The sequence below is a fragment of the Nuphar pumila genome, chromosome 6 (assembly GCF_984573655.1).
Source record: "Nuphar pumila chromosome 6, dmNupPumi1.hap1.1, whole genome shotgun sequence".
Classification (NCBI taxonomy): domain Eukaryota; kingdom Viridiplantae; phylum Streptophyta; class Magnoliopsida; order Nymphaeales; family Nymphaeaceae; genus Nuphar; species Nuphar pumila.
This window is the reverse complement of record NC_143254.1, coordinates 28548537-28566642: the sequence shown is the minus strand read 5'-3', so window position 1 is coordinate 28566642 and position 18106 is coordinate 28548537. Positions and strand designations below refer to the sequence as shown.

Genomic DNA, 18106 nt, shown 5'->3' with positions numbered 1-18106 from the left:
CATCTCACAGTTGTATTGAGTCCCCGTTCTGTCCGTGTCCTTGTGATGTAGATTAAAAGAGTCATATGTAAAAATTTTCCTCACTATGACCAATTTACAGAAAAGGTTACTTTAGGAAAAGATTGGCCTTAAAGTTTTTTGTTTTTTCTGTTTTGGGGATAATCAAAGGAAAAAACCCTTCCCCAATCGATCGTTAGCTTGCCTCCGGTTGATAAAACTAGCCTCGACCTTATGGCAAGAGATGCTACTTCTGAGTTTTGAATTTGTAACGTTCTGTCAACTAGCTGACATTTACAAGTAGCACATACCAGATGAGCGGAGCCCTTGTGGGCAAACAAACACTGATATTGCTATTTGTAAAGTATGTGGTGCGTCTGGTTTTTATGGAGTTTTCAATATAACTAGTATATAAAGAAAAGGTCAATGTATGCAAAAATCGATTGCCTTAGCAAACGATATATATATTTTTAGTTTTTATTTTGTCACAATCTAACGTCAAAATATGACATATTTTTATTGGTGAGAATATGAGGTTAGATTGAGTCAAAACAACTCCATCATCAAATTAAGTTACAGAAATAAGTTATAAGTTGTAAATAGGAATGACAGTGGGCCGGGGTGGGGGGTGGAGACAAGGTCTTCATCCTTACCCCGTATCAAAATTTTACCCTTCGTCCCTGTCTTAAACTAGCAGTCTCCATCTCCATCCCAAGTCTCAGTTCTCATTACCGTTCCCATCTCAAAATAACTTTTTTTTTAATAGGAATAAGAAGAAAATGAATAGAAGAAGAGTTTAGGGTTAAGAATATATATATATATATATATATATATATATATATATATATATATATATATATATGCAACGTTAATTTCATTCCCGCCTTTATCCTGTAGGGTTTTTGATTTTCACCTTCTTCCCGGTTAATAAACCGTTGTATGTCCTTCATTTGTGGTGCAAATGGGGCAGATTTGGACGAATCCCTGTTTTTCCTCTGTCCACTGCCATCCTTAGTTGTAAGAGTCAAAACAGAGTATCCTTGTGAGGTAGCTTCTAAACCTTTCATGGGCGTTTGCTCGTTATAGAAAATTTGGGTTTTCCGCAGAAACACATCAATGTGAATGCGGGGCGTTTGCTCGTTACAGAAAATTTGGGTTTTCCGCAGAAACACATCAATGGGAATGCGGGGCGTTTGCTCGTTACAGAAAATTTGGGTTTTTCGCAGAAACACATCAATGGGAGTGCGGGGCGTTTGCTAGTTGCAGAAAATTTGGGTTATCTGCATAAACACATCGATGGACGTGCGTTTCCGCGAAGCTGACAATGCCGAAACAAACATGACATCGTGAAAACGCCTCGACCAGTATGCCATTTTACACAGTTCCGGTGGGAAGGAGGGGTTCGATTCAGTTTATGCGGCAGAGGAATTCACGGAAGGGGTGACGCCGCACCCTATTCCGTGGCCAGCTTTTGGCGAGGAATTGGCTCAACGCCGTCTTCTCTTCTGCCAACTAAAGCCTCCCAACTCAGCCGTCAATTGTCTATAAAAAATAAGTCAGCCCTCATGCGTCACTGCATTGTTGGCCCTTCGGTGGTTACTGGTTACAAAGCGGCCTTCATATTTCAAAAGTATGCTCCAAACAAGCAAGATATTTGTACAATAATCCTACACGTCATAGCACACGTTGCTTTGTCTCATCCTATTTTAGTTTTTTCATACCATCTCTATAATAATATTAAAAATCTCAGTAGAGACTATTGGGTTGATAAGCTTCAATGGATTATGAGTTTTTGGCTTTAGCCAAGCTGCTCCAACTCAGAGAGGCAGTACCCTTCTAAAATATGGAGGGGTTGAAGCTTGGTGGATCTCTGCAGCTTGTGTTTCTCTTGGGTTTTCAAGGTTTTATTTGCTTGGTTTTGGTTGGTGGGGGAGCCCAAGCTCAAGCTGCCACCGACTCATCTGATGGTAATCTCCTTCCTGTTGTGTAAATGAAGAAAAACGGTTCTTTCTTTATTTACTGATGAAATTTCCTGTTTTTGGTTGCTTGGAGAGGAAAAAAACAATTACCCATTTTAGAAATCATGGGACTCTGCAGTTTGTGTTTTGATTTGTTTGAAATTGGTAAATAAAATCCTGATTTGCCAAGTTTAAAGATGATGGTTCTTTTAGAAAAAAATCCGAGATTTTTTTTTATTATTATTATCATGATAGAACCAGAAATTTTATGCTGTTTCTCTTGGATGGCAGTCGAAGATTTGTTTTGTTCTTCAATTCTTGAGAAAAAAATAACCTTGTTCAATCTGAATTTATACTGCTTATTTATGATGAACAGCGAGTGCTTTCAGAAGCATATCTCAGCAATGGAAGATTCCATCCTCTGTGTCGTGGAATTTAACCGATCCATGCAGTGGGACTGCCATTGATTCATCCACCATAGAGGACACTCGCTACAACCCTGCCATCAAGTGTGATTGCTCTTTCAATAACGGCACTTGCCGTATCACTAAAATGTAATGCCGCCCTCCCCACCTCTCTCCCACTCTCATTTCCATGTGATTAACGTGATTGAATAAATTTTAAGTGGCAATTGAAATGTTATATATAAGGATTCGGCTTTTAAATTGCAATGATTTACTGGCAAGAACATACTGTCAAAATTTGTGGGCGATTCATGTTATTGCGAGTCATTCTATTGGAGACGCTCTTGTGTTCTATGGTCATTCATTTCATGTTTATTTTACAGGAAAGTGTATGCTATCAGTGTAACTGGGAGTATACCAGATGCTCTTTGGAACCTTACTCCCCTCAATGATCTGTATAAACCCTCTTCATTTCTTCTGATTTATCATCATGTTTAGTGGCTGGAGCATCAAGATTCCCATTATAATATGCGGTTTCATGCATTGCAGGAACTTGGGTCAGAATTACTTAACAGGGACGTTGTCTCCGTCGATTGGGAATTTAACGTCCATGCAGCGCTTGTATAATTAGTCACTGAGTTCTATGATCCTTCTGATGTTTTGACCAGTTTCTGATTTTTATCGCTTAATGTGAAAATCTCTAGTTGTGAATTTTACTGTCTTGTGCTTATCACCAGGTCTGTTGGTATTAATTCCCTGTCTGGGACAGTCCCAAAGGAACTTGGGAAACTTACAGACTTGAGAATGCTGTGAGTTACTGATAAAGTCCCCTCTCTTTCTCTCTGTGTGACACAGATATATATGCACAGGATTTTTGCAGTTATGAATTAACCAGCTCTTTTGGTATTTGTATTTTCAACAAGCAACTCTTTATGATTGATGGTTTACCTCTTCCCAGTTGATTTAATTGCTTTGCTGCTGCTTCGCAATTTTTCTTCCATTTATGGAAACTCAGACAGGCTTTCTGTATTGGAAAATGCCCCTAGGCCAGAGATTTATTAGTGCTCCCTAGTGCAAATGGATGAGGTTATTGAGTTTTGCATTGGAAAATTTTATTTTCAGGAATTTTAGTTCAAACAACTTCTCTGGCAGTCTGCCTTCTGAGCTTGGAAACTTGGTTAAGCTGGAAGAGCTGTAAGTTCTTTCTCCATCATTTAAAGTATTCACATGTATGCGAGTCAAATCCATTGTCATATTTTGTCTTCTTTTCATATTTGTTACTTATGAAACTTGGGTCAAACCCAACCATGCCCTGGTGCATCAGCTTCAACATGTCTAGAGAATTGTCTTGAAATTGTTATTAAAATAAAAGCTAGTTGAGGTTTGCAAATTCCAACCTTTTTAGGTTCTCGAGGAACATGAAATGAAACAAAATTTAAGATCTTGCATCCATTGAAGTATCTCTAGTTCCATACCATATAATAAAGATCCACACATGTTTTAGATCAGTTTTTTGCTTCTATCGAATTCTTCACAAACTGTTTTTTTTTGTTTGATGATAACTGGGTTCTTGGTGGACCATTTCATTCAGATACATAGGATGTTTGAAAAAAAAAGATCATTCAGAAATTTAGTTTTTAGTTTTTTTTAGTTACACAGAACTAGAAAAATTTAAAAAGACTAAAATTTTTCCTTCCAGTTTAAAAAATTAGAAGAATTAAAACTGGAAATTTTACTAAAATGGGGTCACCTTAAAGGAATTGCACCTAATGCTATAGGCATTGACATGATAGTGCCTAGGCACCTTACTCCACTTTCTTTTCTTTTTCCATAGATATTCCCTCCAATACTTGTATGGATTTAAATTTTTTCTTAGACTTCATATTTTTCTTATTGTGGGGGTGTCTGCTGTATTAATACCTATGTCACATGGATATTCCAATTTGGCCCCCGTATCATGTACCCTTATATTCTATTCATATTGAAAACTTCATAAAAATGGCTGTATCCCCATATCTGCAGCATGTGACATAGATTAGCACCAGCTCATTTAAAGTAACCAAAAGTTTTTCAGCACTGTTTGCTAGACCCATGCAAAGTAGCTCAGGATGCACCTATAATCATCACAAAAATGGAAAAGTGATTTTTTGATTAAGCTCTTAAATGAATGACAAGTTAAAATGGATAAAAGCTAACCTTAGTGGTATGCAATGAAATTTCCAGTACATGTTTCAGTAGTGGCCCTCAAATTATCTTAATGCCTGAAAATGCATCTTGTATTTTTTAGGTGAAAGTACCAAATGTGAGTATGCAGAACCTAGGTTGAATTAAGGCCAAATAGGCTATGAAGCATGTGGAACTGGAGGTGTTGCTCATGATAAATGGACTAAGTTACACTATCCCTTACCATGGAGACTTTAGTTTGAACCCATCAGTGTCCATCTGTGGATTGAGGAAAAGGGAAAGCCTGAGCCGGATTGGTCTTTCTTAGATTGACTAGAATTTCATATAAGTGAATTGTAGGTCATCAAAACTGAGGGAGGGTCAGTGGAGGTTCCCAGGATATGAAAGGAAAATGTATAGGCAATACAAGAAACATCATGTTGAACATACACACATCATAGAGTAGTGATACAGTAACTCCAGTATTACAAAAGGTGGACTGAGAGAGTCTATCATTTCATGCTGCCAGTTTACAGATTTTAGGGGGTATTTTCAAGACTAATAGAAAAGATTGAACTGAGTCTGGTAAAATACTTTGTTAACATTTCATGTGGCTGCAGTCGGCTGTCAAGACTTAATTTTCCAAACCAACAGCTGGGTCAAGAAATCAGTATTCTTATCACCGTCTCATAGTTTTTTTTTTCCCTTTTTTTCACCCTAATATAGATCTACATGGAAGCCACAAGGGCCCAGCTCATCTGGTAGGGGTGATTTGTGAATGTCACCAAGTTGACAGGGCATCACAAGTTCGAAACTCATGGGTGGTGCCCCTTGCCGCAAGGTCAAAGCTGGGTGTTGGCCCCGGTGAGCAGGAGGAACCTCAAGGGTTTTACCAACCAAAGACCAGCCAATGTGTGGTCGGTGATGTGGGGGGACTATCCAAAAAACAAAGATCTACATGGGTGTTAATGGTAGCATACTTGAATGTGAGGCTTTGTGACCATTATCTCAACATTCCTTATGTGACTCTGTCATCTCCCTTCAACTAGGGCTGCACATGGGCCAAGCCTGAACAGATCCTGCACTATGTCACAGGGATTCGGCCAGACAGGTGCTGCACCCGTGTCGACGCGATGCGGGTGCGGCACCGGGTGCGGTCAACCCGACCCAGGGTGCGTTGACCACACCCAGGGTCATTTTGGTCCAATTTTTTTTAAAAAAAATTTTGCCGTGAAATGGGCTGCGGAATTTTAAAAAAAAAAAATCTGCTGACAGTTGACCGTCCAGCGGGACCCATCCCTTGCTGGATTTTGATTTTGATTTTGATTTTGGCCTTGATAGCTTCGGTCTCTTTAGAGTTGCCTATTCCCTGACGAGGACTTCCAGATTCTTCACCTCTCCCCACCCCTTGCTGGATCCTTGCAGGTAGTGATGAGAGAATGAACGGATGGAACAGCCGAAGCGTGGATGCCTGCTTGCTGTTGCTGCTCTTGTTTTATAAAGGGGCACTTGCGTCCACAACATCTGACGAGCTTTGTTGGCACCCCATGCTATTCCTGCCTCCAAACAATGAATTCGCAGCGTTGGAAAACATACTGTTAACTTGGAAATGATGATCCATCTTCCTCAAAAATTAAAACCAAAATTCAAGTGCCTTTTAAAGTCTTTGACTCTTTATCCTTCAACCATCCAGATCTTTCTTCGTCAAGGATTTTATCTCTCAATAATAAATGATAATGCTGGTGGCAGCCTTGGTGGCTATTAGTATTCACTTTTCTTCTGATGAGATGGATGCTCTAGCCATAGCCTGGTGTAGACCTCTCTCTTTCCACATGTCAAATCCAATAAATTTCTTTTAGCTGCCATCCAGAGTCCAGACTGGAGATCTGTGTGCAACTGTATATAAAATGAATTTTGAAGAACCTTAGGCAGTGGCGGTGGAGCCGTAGGCCTCGTGAAGACTCTCTCTCCAACAAACCACATCAAACCTTTTGCTTATATTTTTTTTTCGTGAAGACCAGGGAGTTTCAGACATGATTGAATCATGACAGTCGGCAAAACACAACAGGCTGGGTCGATCAGATTGCCAATCCTTTCGGTTCATCAATTTTGTCCCGTTGCACCAAAGTACACAACAAGCAGAACGTGGGTAACAAGTATTCAAACAAACACACCAGCAAAAAAAACTGGTTATAAGTCATATATATATATATATATATATATATTTCTTTTTGCCGCATCCCCGCACCCGCACCCGCACCCATGTGACATAGATCTTGCATTGTTCAAGCTTCATTCTCTAGATGTGAGCCATGTTCAAGCTTGGGTCCAGCTCGATCGAAGCTTCAAATTGTTCATGATCAGCTTGAGTTGAGCTCAAGGAAGCTTGTGTGAGCTCAGTTTGGCTCAAGCTGCATTCTTTTAATTAAAAAATATTTTTTGAAACAGTTTAAAAACTAATAGAGGGGCAGAATTTGAAACTGCCACCTCTTTTTTGCAGGCAAACATCCTGCCGTTGGGGTAAGACTCTTGTTTTTTGTTGTACTTTGTGTCTTGTGAAGATATATCATATAAGCACACCAAAAAAAATGACAAGCCTAAATGAGCTTTATCAAGCTTTGATGAACCTAATCTCAAGCTCAATCTCAATCTCATCTTGTTTAACCAAGTGATCCTCAAACAAGGGCTCAAGCATGGCTTGTATCGAGCTACACAGCTCGTTATCCATTCCAACCAACCATAAAATGCCTGATCATTAATTTTATGCTAGAAGAAAATCTTTTCAGTTAGTGGAAAAACCTAAGTGGGCCATTCCGTCTATGGTGCATGTACATCCTAATTAGTCTGTCTAAAATGTGTTTTACAGATATCATACACTTGCCTTCTTCACTTTCAAAATTTTCAACATTTTAGTTCCTGTTGAACTATGAAAATAATGCCATTACCCTCCAAGGCATATGCATTTCCTGTTATGATCTTGGTGTGGAATGTAATTTTTTTACAGTGAAAGAATGAAATTTCTCAGGAGACATGTTTAGGGTAGATAGTTATAAACTGACAATTATCAGGTCTGGGCAATTAGCTGTCTCTGTTAGAATTCATCTACAGTACCATATTTTATCATCTATTATGTGAGTCACATGATGGAATCTTTAAATGGAGTTGATCAATAAGTATAATGTTCATTTCATACACTTCTATAAAAAATCAGTTGTATTTTCCTGCTTGATATGTCTTCAGAAAATCAAAACTAATAGAGTTAAATTCTATTTAGAGAGTTTTTATATCTTGGCCAATCATATGCCTTTTCTATTATCCATACAGTTAATGCATAAATTCTCATTGGAATTTTAGTTAATTGAAAAAAAAAAAAAGGTTGAGGGTGATATACAAGATTGCACAAACTATCGTGGTATAAAACTCATGAGTCATACTATGAAACTTTGGGAGAGGGTGATTGAGTATAGGTTGAGGAAGGTTGCCATGATATCGGAGAATCAATTTGGTTTTATGCCTGGAAGATCAAATATGGAAGCTATACATCTTCTTAGACAACTTATTGAGAGATATAGAGAGGGGAACAAAGATTTGCATATAGTTTTTATTGATTTGGAGAAGGCATACGATAGAGTACCTAGGGATGTTCTCTGGTGGACAATGATGAAGAAGGGTATCTCTCTCAAGTACATTAGTATAATTAAAGATATGTACGAAGGAGTAGTAACCAATGTTCGCACTTGTGGAGGGGTGACAAACAATTTTCCTATAACGGTTGGGTTACATCAAGGATCTGCATTAAGCCCTTTCCTTTTTGCTATAGTGATAGATGAACTTACGAGATCAATTCAAGAAAATGTGCCGTGGTGTATGTTGTTTGCTGATGATATTGTTTTGATTGATGAGTCTAGAGCTGAGGTTAATGCTAAGTTAGAATTATGAAGACAAACTTTGAAAGCAAGAGGTTTTACGTTGAGTAAGAGTAAGACAAAATATATGGAATGTCGGTTTAGTAAGCAACGAAGTAAGGATGAGAGTGTAGTGAAGCTTGGTGAGCAAGAAATAGCGGTGGATGACTGTTTCAAATATTTGGGATCTATCATTCAAAAGAATGGAGAAATTGATGGAGATGTAAATCATAGGATTAAGGTTGGGTGGATGAAATGGAAAAGTGCAACTCGAGTGTTGTGCGATCGTAGAGCCATTGCGGTTGAAGGGGAAGTTTTATAGGACGACAATTAGACCCGCTTTACTATATGGTACGGAATGTTGGGCTGCCAAGAGACATCATTTTCAAAAAATGAGTGTAACTGAGATGTGTATGCTTCGATGGATGTGTGGAAAGACACTAAAAGATAAGATTTGAAACGAGGAAATACGTAAGAAGGTAGGCGTTGCATCAATTGAAAATAAGATGAGTGAGAATCGTTTACGATGGTTTGGGCATATTCGGCGAAGGCCTAATGATGCTCCGGTTAGAAGGATGGAGAAATTAAAAAATATATTAGCTAAAAGAGGTCGGGGTAGGCCTAAGAAGACTTGAATGGAGATGATAAGAAAGGATATGAGTGCTTTGAACCTCACCGAGGCCATGACATTGGATAGAAATGAGTGGAGGAGAAGGATTCATGTGGAGGACCCAAAATGATTTTCTTTTTGGTTCATATCGCCGACCCCAATTGTTTGGGATGAAGGCGTTGTTGTTGTTTGAAAAAAAGAAAAAAGGGAGAGCAGGTTAAAACTTTCACGAAGGTCTAATTTTTGTTTAGTGCCTTTCAGGATTTTCTTGAATCTGTACTTGTGATCTTATAGCCACTTTTAGATAGTAGACATTACACTGTTTATGATATGTTACCCTAGTGTCTTTGACTTTGTTTCATCATCGATTTTTCCATATGGCAGACGCATTGACAGTGCAGGAGTTAGTGGTCCGATTCCTTCAACATTCAGTAATCTACAGAGTATGCGGATAGTGTAAGAGTTTTCCATTTTAATTCTCCTTTTATCTCTCTTTTTCCTTTCATGAGAGAATGCATAGCAGGTATGTAATGCTAGTCATGGAAATAATTTTGTACTTTTAGATGGGCATCTGACAATCAATTGTCGGGAAAGATTCCTGACTTCATTGGCAACTGGACAAATCTTAATACTCTGTGAGTAACCAGTGATTATTTATTGTTTTTCCATTCATATTTGCCAATATAAAGTGCATTAATTTTCTAGCTGCTTATATCTATTGGATGCTTTATGTCACAATTGTTTATCATGTATGAAGAGTCCAGGGTAATGGCAGAACAGGTTCAATGACCATTTCATGAACGGCCAAGTGGCAGAGTACATTGCTGAGGTGAAAGCCTGGTTGATGGGGAGATGGTATTGTTTGTAAATAGTGAAAATTTGTTGCTGCTAAATGCACTATCTGCTAAATCCTCATAATTCTTTTCATAATTATGAGAAGTGCTTTCATTGTGGACTTTTGTGAATAAACGTGGTTGAAAAACTTATAAGCTATATGATACTATAAAGTATAATGAGATATGCGGAAAAACAAAGAGTGCTATAAGCACTTACAATGTCCACCAATGGACAAACAAAAGAGATGATACCCAAATCCACAAAGGGACAACACAACATAAAAATATAAATGTCTTATTGAAAAGAGAGAGAGCTCTCAAGAGTGAAGAATACAAGAGGGGGGCACCCCTGTATATACAAAAAGAAAGGGAGTGAGGGGTGGCTTTATGGTCTAAAAAGAAGTGCCACAAAGGGGGCTCCCCATGGACTCGTTGGGAGCCCTCAACGGTCACAAATGTGACCGTTGGGGGCCCATCGACTCAATGGTGGGGCCCCTTATGTGGGTAAAAAACTAAAAGAAAAAAGCAAAAAAGAAAGTGCAAAATAAATAAAAAAAGAGGAAAATAACAAGTACCCCTATCGGGTATTTGTGAAATGACTAAAATACCCCTATTGGGTATATTAAACTATATATATAAATATATATAGATTACATGTAATTTAGCACCCTCTCTCAAGCTTTACGGGGATACATCCGAAAGCTTGTTAAGGAGAAATATATAACGAGGAGCAACAAGGGCTTTAGTGAAGAAGTCCGCCAACTGATACTTGGATGTGACGTAAGGTAGTGCTATTGTTCCTCTTAGGTATTCATCACACACGTAATGACAATCCATTTTGATGTGCTTAGTACACTCATGGAAGGTGTGATTGCTTGTAATATAGATTGCGCTTTTGTTGTCACAATACATCTTCGAAGGAGTAGAGATGACAATGTCCATATCACTGAGGAGACTTCTTAGCCACACAAGCTCCATGGTTGTAGTGACCATAGCACGATATTCTGCTTCTGTTGAGGACAATGATACTTTGTGCTCCTTCTTACATCTCCAAGAAATCATAGTCACCTAAGAAAACACAAAAACCTGTAGTTGAGACTTTATCATTGGGATTTTCTCCTCAATCAACATCAGTATAAGCAATTAAATCAAGTGATGAAGATGAGGAAAGAAAAACTCCCTTAGTTATGGTGTTTTTGATGTATCTCACGATCCTTAAGACTGCACTCATGTGCACGTGTAACGCCCTGGAATTTTAACCCCGTTTTTTTTTTTAATAGCGGAACAAATAATGATGTCAAGGTTAAGCATTCCAGAACGATACAGGAAAGTAAAAACAAACCACACCATTTATTTCCATTTCAAAATAATGAAATTAAACATCAGAGTTTTCACATTAAGAGTCTCAAGCAAAATCTAATCTGAAAGAAAAATAGAACAGCCCGAGAACAAGTAGATCAAGTCTTGGTCAACGCCTCCCCGCGGTCGCTCATTGGACTATTCTTTACCTGAAAATGTTAAAAAGATAGGAATTAGACTACCACGTCTAAGTAGGAAAACTGAAACTTTCAATGCAGGTATATCATGAATCTAGCATGTGATGTGGGTGTCAGATGTAATTCTCAACATGTGTCTAAACAAGTAAGCAGTTCATGCCACAGAAACCAACATTCTTATACATGAGCATGTAAATAATTATCTAACAACCATAACTGAGCAGGTAAAGCATCGTGTGCAACATTAATAAGCAAGTTAATGTGTATTGCAACAATCATAACAATAACATGTGCAACTCTTAGATAATTCTTCAACCATCTCATATCTACACACTTCATAATTTTATATCATCACAAGCTCAGAATATAAAGCATGTTAAAGAACATAAACATATCTCTCCAATATTTCAACTCACTGTGATACATAATCGTTTTAATTAGTGTTTATCTTTTCTTATCCCGTAGGTACACACGGGCCAAGGCAACCATTCCAGAAGAGAACATTCGGGGGTATATTATTCAAGGGTATTTTATTAACCCGAACGTTCTAACTGAGACTGAAAATCCTAAGGGAACAGCCAGTGACCGAGAGAACCTCCCAAAGGCCAAAACCAAAAAATGATGCATCCTAACTTCTGCAGAAGAACATGGAGCTACCACCTAGGACACATTTGGTAGTCCGGGTCCTCAAACTCTTAGGACTGTGACCAACAAGTCGCTTTACGCTCGAAACCAAAACACATGTCCCCAGAGTTTTGTACCACCTACCCTCTCCAAGGTAAGCCCAAGAACAAAGTGTGTTAATCTTTTCATTTAATTTATTTTTCGAAGTATAGGGGCATTTCCCCCAACTTCCTTCCACTGCCATAGCAGTAGATTCCATCCTTAGTCATTTACAAACCCGAAACCTTTTTCATATTGATTTTTATGAGCCCACACAGAGTGCTCCGATGTCTTTAAATCAGTCAAGCACACAACCATTGAGATTAAGTTTTTCTTGTCATATCAAATTTCTATTTTAAACAATTTATCAGTCTCAAGTACCTGCATCGGGTACCAATTTGTTATGTTGACCCAACTGATTCATTTTGGAATCATACTATGTAATCTCAATGGTGTTATTGTTAAAATATGTATATATATATACATATACTTATATATATATATATACATCCGTATATATATATATAAGTATATATATACATATATGTATATATACTATTTCTTCTTTCTAGTGAAATACCCGATAGGGGTATTATTGTAAAACCACCAATGTATTTTTCTATTTTCTTTTTTACTTTTTCCTTTTTTTCTTTTACTTTTTTTCTTTTATTTTTTTCTTTTGTAATGACCACAAGGGGCCCCACACTTGCAGTCGTTGGGGCTCCAACGGTCAGATTTCTGACCGTTGGGGCTCCCAACGTCTACAAGGGAGCCCCCTTGTGGTTCCTTTTTAGAGCCTCCCTCCTCTATAAATAGAGGAGGTATTCTCCTCTTGTAGGTATGGGTTTTTACACCCTTTTCTTCCTTTCTTCAATAAATCCAACTTATGACTTTAAGTCATTTTCTATATTTGTGAGTTTTGTGTGTGCACATTTGGTGTTTGTGTTCTTGGCTCTTGTAGTCACTCTTAAAGAGTGACTTTTTGCCCTATTGGTGCTTCTGCCTCTTTTCATTACATGGTATCAGAGCTCGGTTGGTGATTGGGCTTTTCTTTTGTCATCTTGGAAAGCGTGCCTCTCAAAGTTTTGAAGAAAGGAAGAATATTTGGTGCCGATGGAACATGACTCTAAAGTGGAGCTTTCTTTCAAGCTAAATGGGTCCAACTATCTCATGTGGGCCTCCGCTATGGAAAATCATCTAAGATGTAAGAAACTTTGGGGCTTTGTTATGGGGACTACTCCCGAACCCTCTCTTGTTCTTACCAAAATTGAAAATGAAGTTGAAAAGGCTTTAGATGGCGATGAGCGCATCAAAGCCATTAATGAACATCAATCCAAAATCGAGGATTGGGAAAGTAACCATGCCAAAATTTTGGCATGGTTTATGAACAATGTAGATCTTAAAAATTGTGCTAATATTGCCAAGTTTAGAAGGGCCAATGAGGCTTGGTTTTCCTTAAGGGTATGTATATCCAAAAGGATCTTGCTCGGCAATTCTTTTGTCAAGAAAAAATTCGTTCCACCAAACAAATGGATATGAGTGTCCGGGACTATTTTAGCTCTTTAACCCCTCTTTGGGATGAGCTTGCCCTTCTTGAGCCCAAATGGGTTGCTCCACAAGACATTAAACCAGGGTTACCGGAAGCGCCTAGCTAAAAGGGGAAGCGCGCTTCCCCGAAGCGCGCTTCGGAAGCGCGAAACGTCGCGCTTCGGAAGCGCGAAACGTCGCGCTTCCGAAGCGTGGGGGGAAGCGTCCCCCTTTTTTGGGAAGCGCGTTTCCCTTTAATGAGGGACGTGTTTCCCTTTAATGGGGGACGCGCTTCCCTTTAATGGGAAGCGCACTTCCCATCACGCTTCCCCCTCGCTTCCCCTGTTTTTTCAATTTTTTTTGTATTTTTTATTTGTTATTTTTATTTTTTTCGCTTCCCCCTCGCTTCCAAGACGCTTCCTAGGTCGCTTCCGAGACGCTTCCGAGGTCGCTTCCTAGGTCACTTCCGAGACACTTCCCGAATCGGTCCTAAGTGGTCCCACGCTTCCCCGCTTCCTAAAATTTTTAAAGTGCCTCGATTCCCGTATCGCTTCCCGCTCCCGCTTCCTCAACTGGCAACCATGCATTAAACTAAGAAGGGAACAAATTGAAAAGGAGCACTTTTTTCAATTCCTTCATGGACTTCGCCCGGAATTTGAACAAGTGAGGGCATCTCTTCTCCATAGAAGCAAAGCCCTACCTATTGAAGATGCTCTTGCCGAGGTATGTCAAGAAGAAACTCGACTTGGCTTGAGCATTAGGAATGATGAGGTTTTGGCAGTTAATAGGCCCGGATCAAATGTTAAAGCTTATAGACCTCCCCACTTTAACAAAAATATCAATGGGCCTAGAAAGGGAATCATATGCCACTATTGTAATGAACCGGGCACATTAGACCGGTTTGTCCAAAGCTTAAAGGAAAGGTTGCCGCGATTGGAGAAAATTCTCCAAAGAAGGAAGAAAGTACCAAAGAAGGAGATATCAAAGAAACTCTTAATCATATCTCCGAAGTTCTCCAACACCTTCTCAAGTCTTCTCCTTCAACATCCGGAGCCGCCATCGCCTACTCTTCATCACCTCCAGGTATGTGGATACTAGACTCTGGTGCTTCTTTTCATATGACATCTCATAAAAACTCCCTTTCCAATGTTTTTTCCGAACCCATGTCCTCCTATGTTTCAATGGCCGATGGAACGTCATTAAAAATTGAAAGTATTGGAACACTTGACTTCAAAAATTCTCAAAACTTTTTTGTTCCTAAAGTAAGAGTTGTTCCAAAAATTAATTTAAATCTCTTTTTCGTTTCCCAAATCACCGACCATGGATGCCAAGTCTCTTTCTCACCTAAAGATTGCATCGTGCAGGATCTCCAGTCAGGAAAGCTGATTGGGCAAGGCCATAGAAGGGGTGATCTCTATTTTATGGACTTTTTGACGCTTCCATCTAAGTCATCTTGCAATCTTGTTAAAGACAAAAGTATTGGAATTTGGCATGAGAGACTTGGTCATCCAAATTTTGTAAAAATGTCCCTTTTCCCTTTTTTGAACAATACTTGTAAAGACAATCACATGACTTGTAAAGATTGCATTTTTGGGAAATCTAAAGCTACTCCGTTTCCTCAAAGAAGTTATTTTGCCACTTGGCCATTTGAACTTGTTCATTCCGATGTATGGGGACCTTCCCCAATTTTATCTAAATGAGGTTTTTCGTATTATGTGGTCTTTATTGATGACTTCACTAGATTTATGTGGATATACTTCCTAAGTCGCAAATCTGAAGTCTTCTCGTTCTTTAAAGAATTTCATGCAATGGTTAAAAATCAATTTTTGGGAAATCTATCTATTCTTAGGTCCGATTCAGGAGGTGAATATATGTCTAATGATTTTCAAAATTACTTAAAAGAAAATGGAATTTGTCATCAACGTTCTTGTCCCAACACTCCGCAACAAAATGGTCTTGCAGAAAGAAAGCATAGGCACATAATAGAAACTACAAGAACATTATTGATTTCAAAAAATATCCCAAAATCCTTTTGGGCCGAAGCGGTTCTAACTTCAACATATCTCATAAATAGAATCCCTCCATCCTCTTCGAAAAATCTTTCTCCATTTGAAAAACTTTACAATATGTCTCCCGATTATAAAAGATTAAGAATTTTTGGATGTAAATGCTTTGTTTTAACTCGCAAAAATGATAAACTTTCTCCTAGGGCTATTGAATGTATTTTTTGGGGATATGGCGAAAAACAAAAAGGATATCGATGTTTTGACATACTTAATAATAAACTTTATATCTCAAAAGATGTCACATTCCTCGAAGAAGAAAATGGTTTTTCGCATCAACCAAATAAAAATATTGACTATTCCTTTTTATTTGACTTGTTACCTCAAGAAAACATAATAGATGATCATATTGATCTTAACGAAGATCTTGTTGAACATCCAAATAATGATCAAAACTTAGAAGAAAATGCTTCAAGACAAATACAAGTCTACTCTAGAAGGAATGAAAGAAATCCTCCTTGTGCCCTAAAGATTTTCTCAAAATGAATCGATAGAAGAAACCTCTCAAAGAAGATCAAATCGCATTCCTAAGATTCCAAATAGATTTGTTTCTTATGACACTTTTTCCCCTAATTATCGAGCATGTCTTCTTGCTCTTCACTCATTTCATGAACCATCTCATTACAATGATGCTAAACAATATGATCATTGGAATGAAGCTATAGAGCTTGAACTTAATGCCCTTGAAAAGGCGCAAACTTGGGAAATCATTGATCCTCCCAATGGCAAGAAACCCATTGGATGTAGATGGGTGTTTAAAGTAAAAACTAAGAGTGATGGTTCATTAGAAAGATATAAGGCTAGGTTGGTAGCCAAAGGTTATGCCCAAGAGTATGGGGTAGACTATGATGAAACTTTTGCCCCAGTTGCTCGAATGACTAGTGTTCGAGCCCTTATTGTTATAGCTTCTGTTAAAAAATGACCCATCTTTCAACTTGACGTTAAAAATGCCTTCTTGAATGATAATTTAAATGAAGAAGTTTATATGGAAGAATTTAAATGGAAAAGTTTTAAAATTAAAAAAGGCTTTATATGGACTTAAGCAAGCTCCTAAAGCTTGGTATGACAGGTTTAGTAATGTATTAATCAATTTAGGCTTTTCTTCTTGCTATACTGACACTGCTCTTTTTGTCAAAAGGACAAGTGACTCCATTATTATGCTTCTGTTGTATGTTGATGATATGATCATCACTGGGAATAACAAAAAGGGAGTAAATGATGTTAAGTCTATACTAAAAGATACTTTTGATATGTCTGACCTTGGTTATTTGAGATATTTTTTAGGAATTGAAGTGGCTTATTCCGCACGAGGATACATCTTATCTCAAATGAAGTTAGCTGCAGAAATTTGTACCAAATCAGGAATATCTGATGAAAAGAAAGTTGAGACTCCCGAAGTTATCAATGCAAAACTAAGACTTGAAGATGGTGTTCTCCTTGAAGATCCAACTCCCTACCGTCAATTAATTGGATCCCTCACCTATATATCCATTACCCGTCCGGACATAGCTCATGCGGTTCATGCAGCAAGCCAGTTTCAGCATGCACCTACCACGGTTCATATGGCGGCCGTAATGAGAATTGTGCGATATATCAAAAATACCATCTCCAAGGGACTCTTCTTATCCTCTTCCTCATCTCTTGAATTGACTGCTTTTACTGATGCTGACTGGGGAAGAAATCCCAATGATCGTATCTCAATTACAGGTCTTTGTATTTTTTTAGGTGAATCTCTCATCTCGTGGAAATGCAAGAAGCAGCAGAAGGTCTTCTTATCATCCACTGAAGCTGAATATCGGGCTATGGCGATGACAACTATGGAAATTGTATGGTTCAGAAGTCTTCTTGGTGACATGGGTGTTTCCATTTCCACTCCCACCAAGCTCTGTTGTGATAACAAGAGTGCGATATACATTGTCAGCAATCACACCTTTCATGAGCGGACCAAGCATATCGAAATGGATTGTCATTATGTTCGAGACGAATATCTCAAAGGGGCCATCACATTGCCATATGTCACTTCAGAGTATCAACTGGCTGACTTCTTCACCAAGGCGCTTCCAACTCCACGATTTATGTTCCTCCTTAGCAAACTTTCAGTCTTCTCCCCGTAAAGTTTGAGGGGGCGTGTTAAAATATGTATATATATATACATATACTTATATATATATATATACATCCGTATATATATATATAAGTATATATATACATATATGTATATATACTATTTCTTCTTTCTAGTGAAATACCCGATAGGGGTATTATTGTAAAACCACCAATGTATTTTTCTATTTTCTTTTTTACTTTTTCCTTTTTTTCTTTTACTTTTTTTCTTTTATTTTTTTCTTTTGTAATGACCACAAGGGGCCCCACACTTGTCGTTGGGGCTCCAACGATCAGATTTCTGACCGTTGGGGCTCCCAACGTCTACAAGGGAGCCCCCTTGTGGTTCCTTTTTAGAGCCTCCCTCCTCTATAAATAGAT

At 38.3% G+C, this 18106-nt stretch overlaps 1 protein-coding gene across 1 annotated transcript in view; it reads left to right on the top strand.

Annotated features, from left to right (window-relative positions):
• Nucleotides 1-1640: 1640 nt before the first annotated feature.
• The window catches only part of LOC149834492 (putative LRR receptor-like serine/threonine-protein kinase At1g56140), a 56790-nt gene continuing 40324 nt past the window's right edge, over nucleotides 1641-18106 (top strand). Inside the window, exons 1-8 of the mRNA XM_090011437.1 lie at nucleotides 1641-1964; nucleotides 2332-2509; nucleotides 2743-2814; nucleotides 2909-2980; nucleotides 3097-3168; nucleotides 3482-3553; nucleotides 9422-9493; nucleotides 9601-9672. Of these exons, the coding sequence (XP_089867563.1) occupies nucleotides 1841-1964; nucleotides 2332-2509; nucleotides 2743-2814; nucleotides 2909-2980; nucleotides 3097-3168; nucleotides 3482-3553; nucleotides 9422-9493; nucleotides 9601-9672 (734 nt within the window). The 5' untranslated portion in view covers nucleotides 1641-1840. The remainder of the gene's footprint in view (nucleotides 1965-2331; nucleotides 2510-2742; nucleotides 2815-2908; nucleotides 2981-3096; nucleotides 3169-3481; nucleotides 3554-9421; nucleotides 9494-9600; nucleotides 9673-18106) is intronic.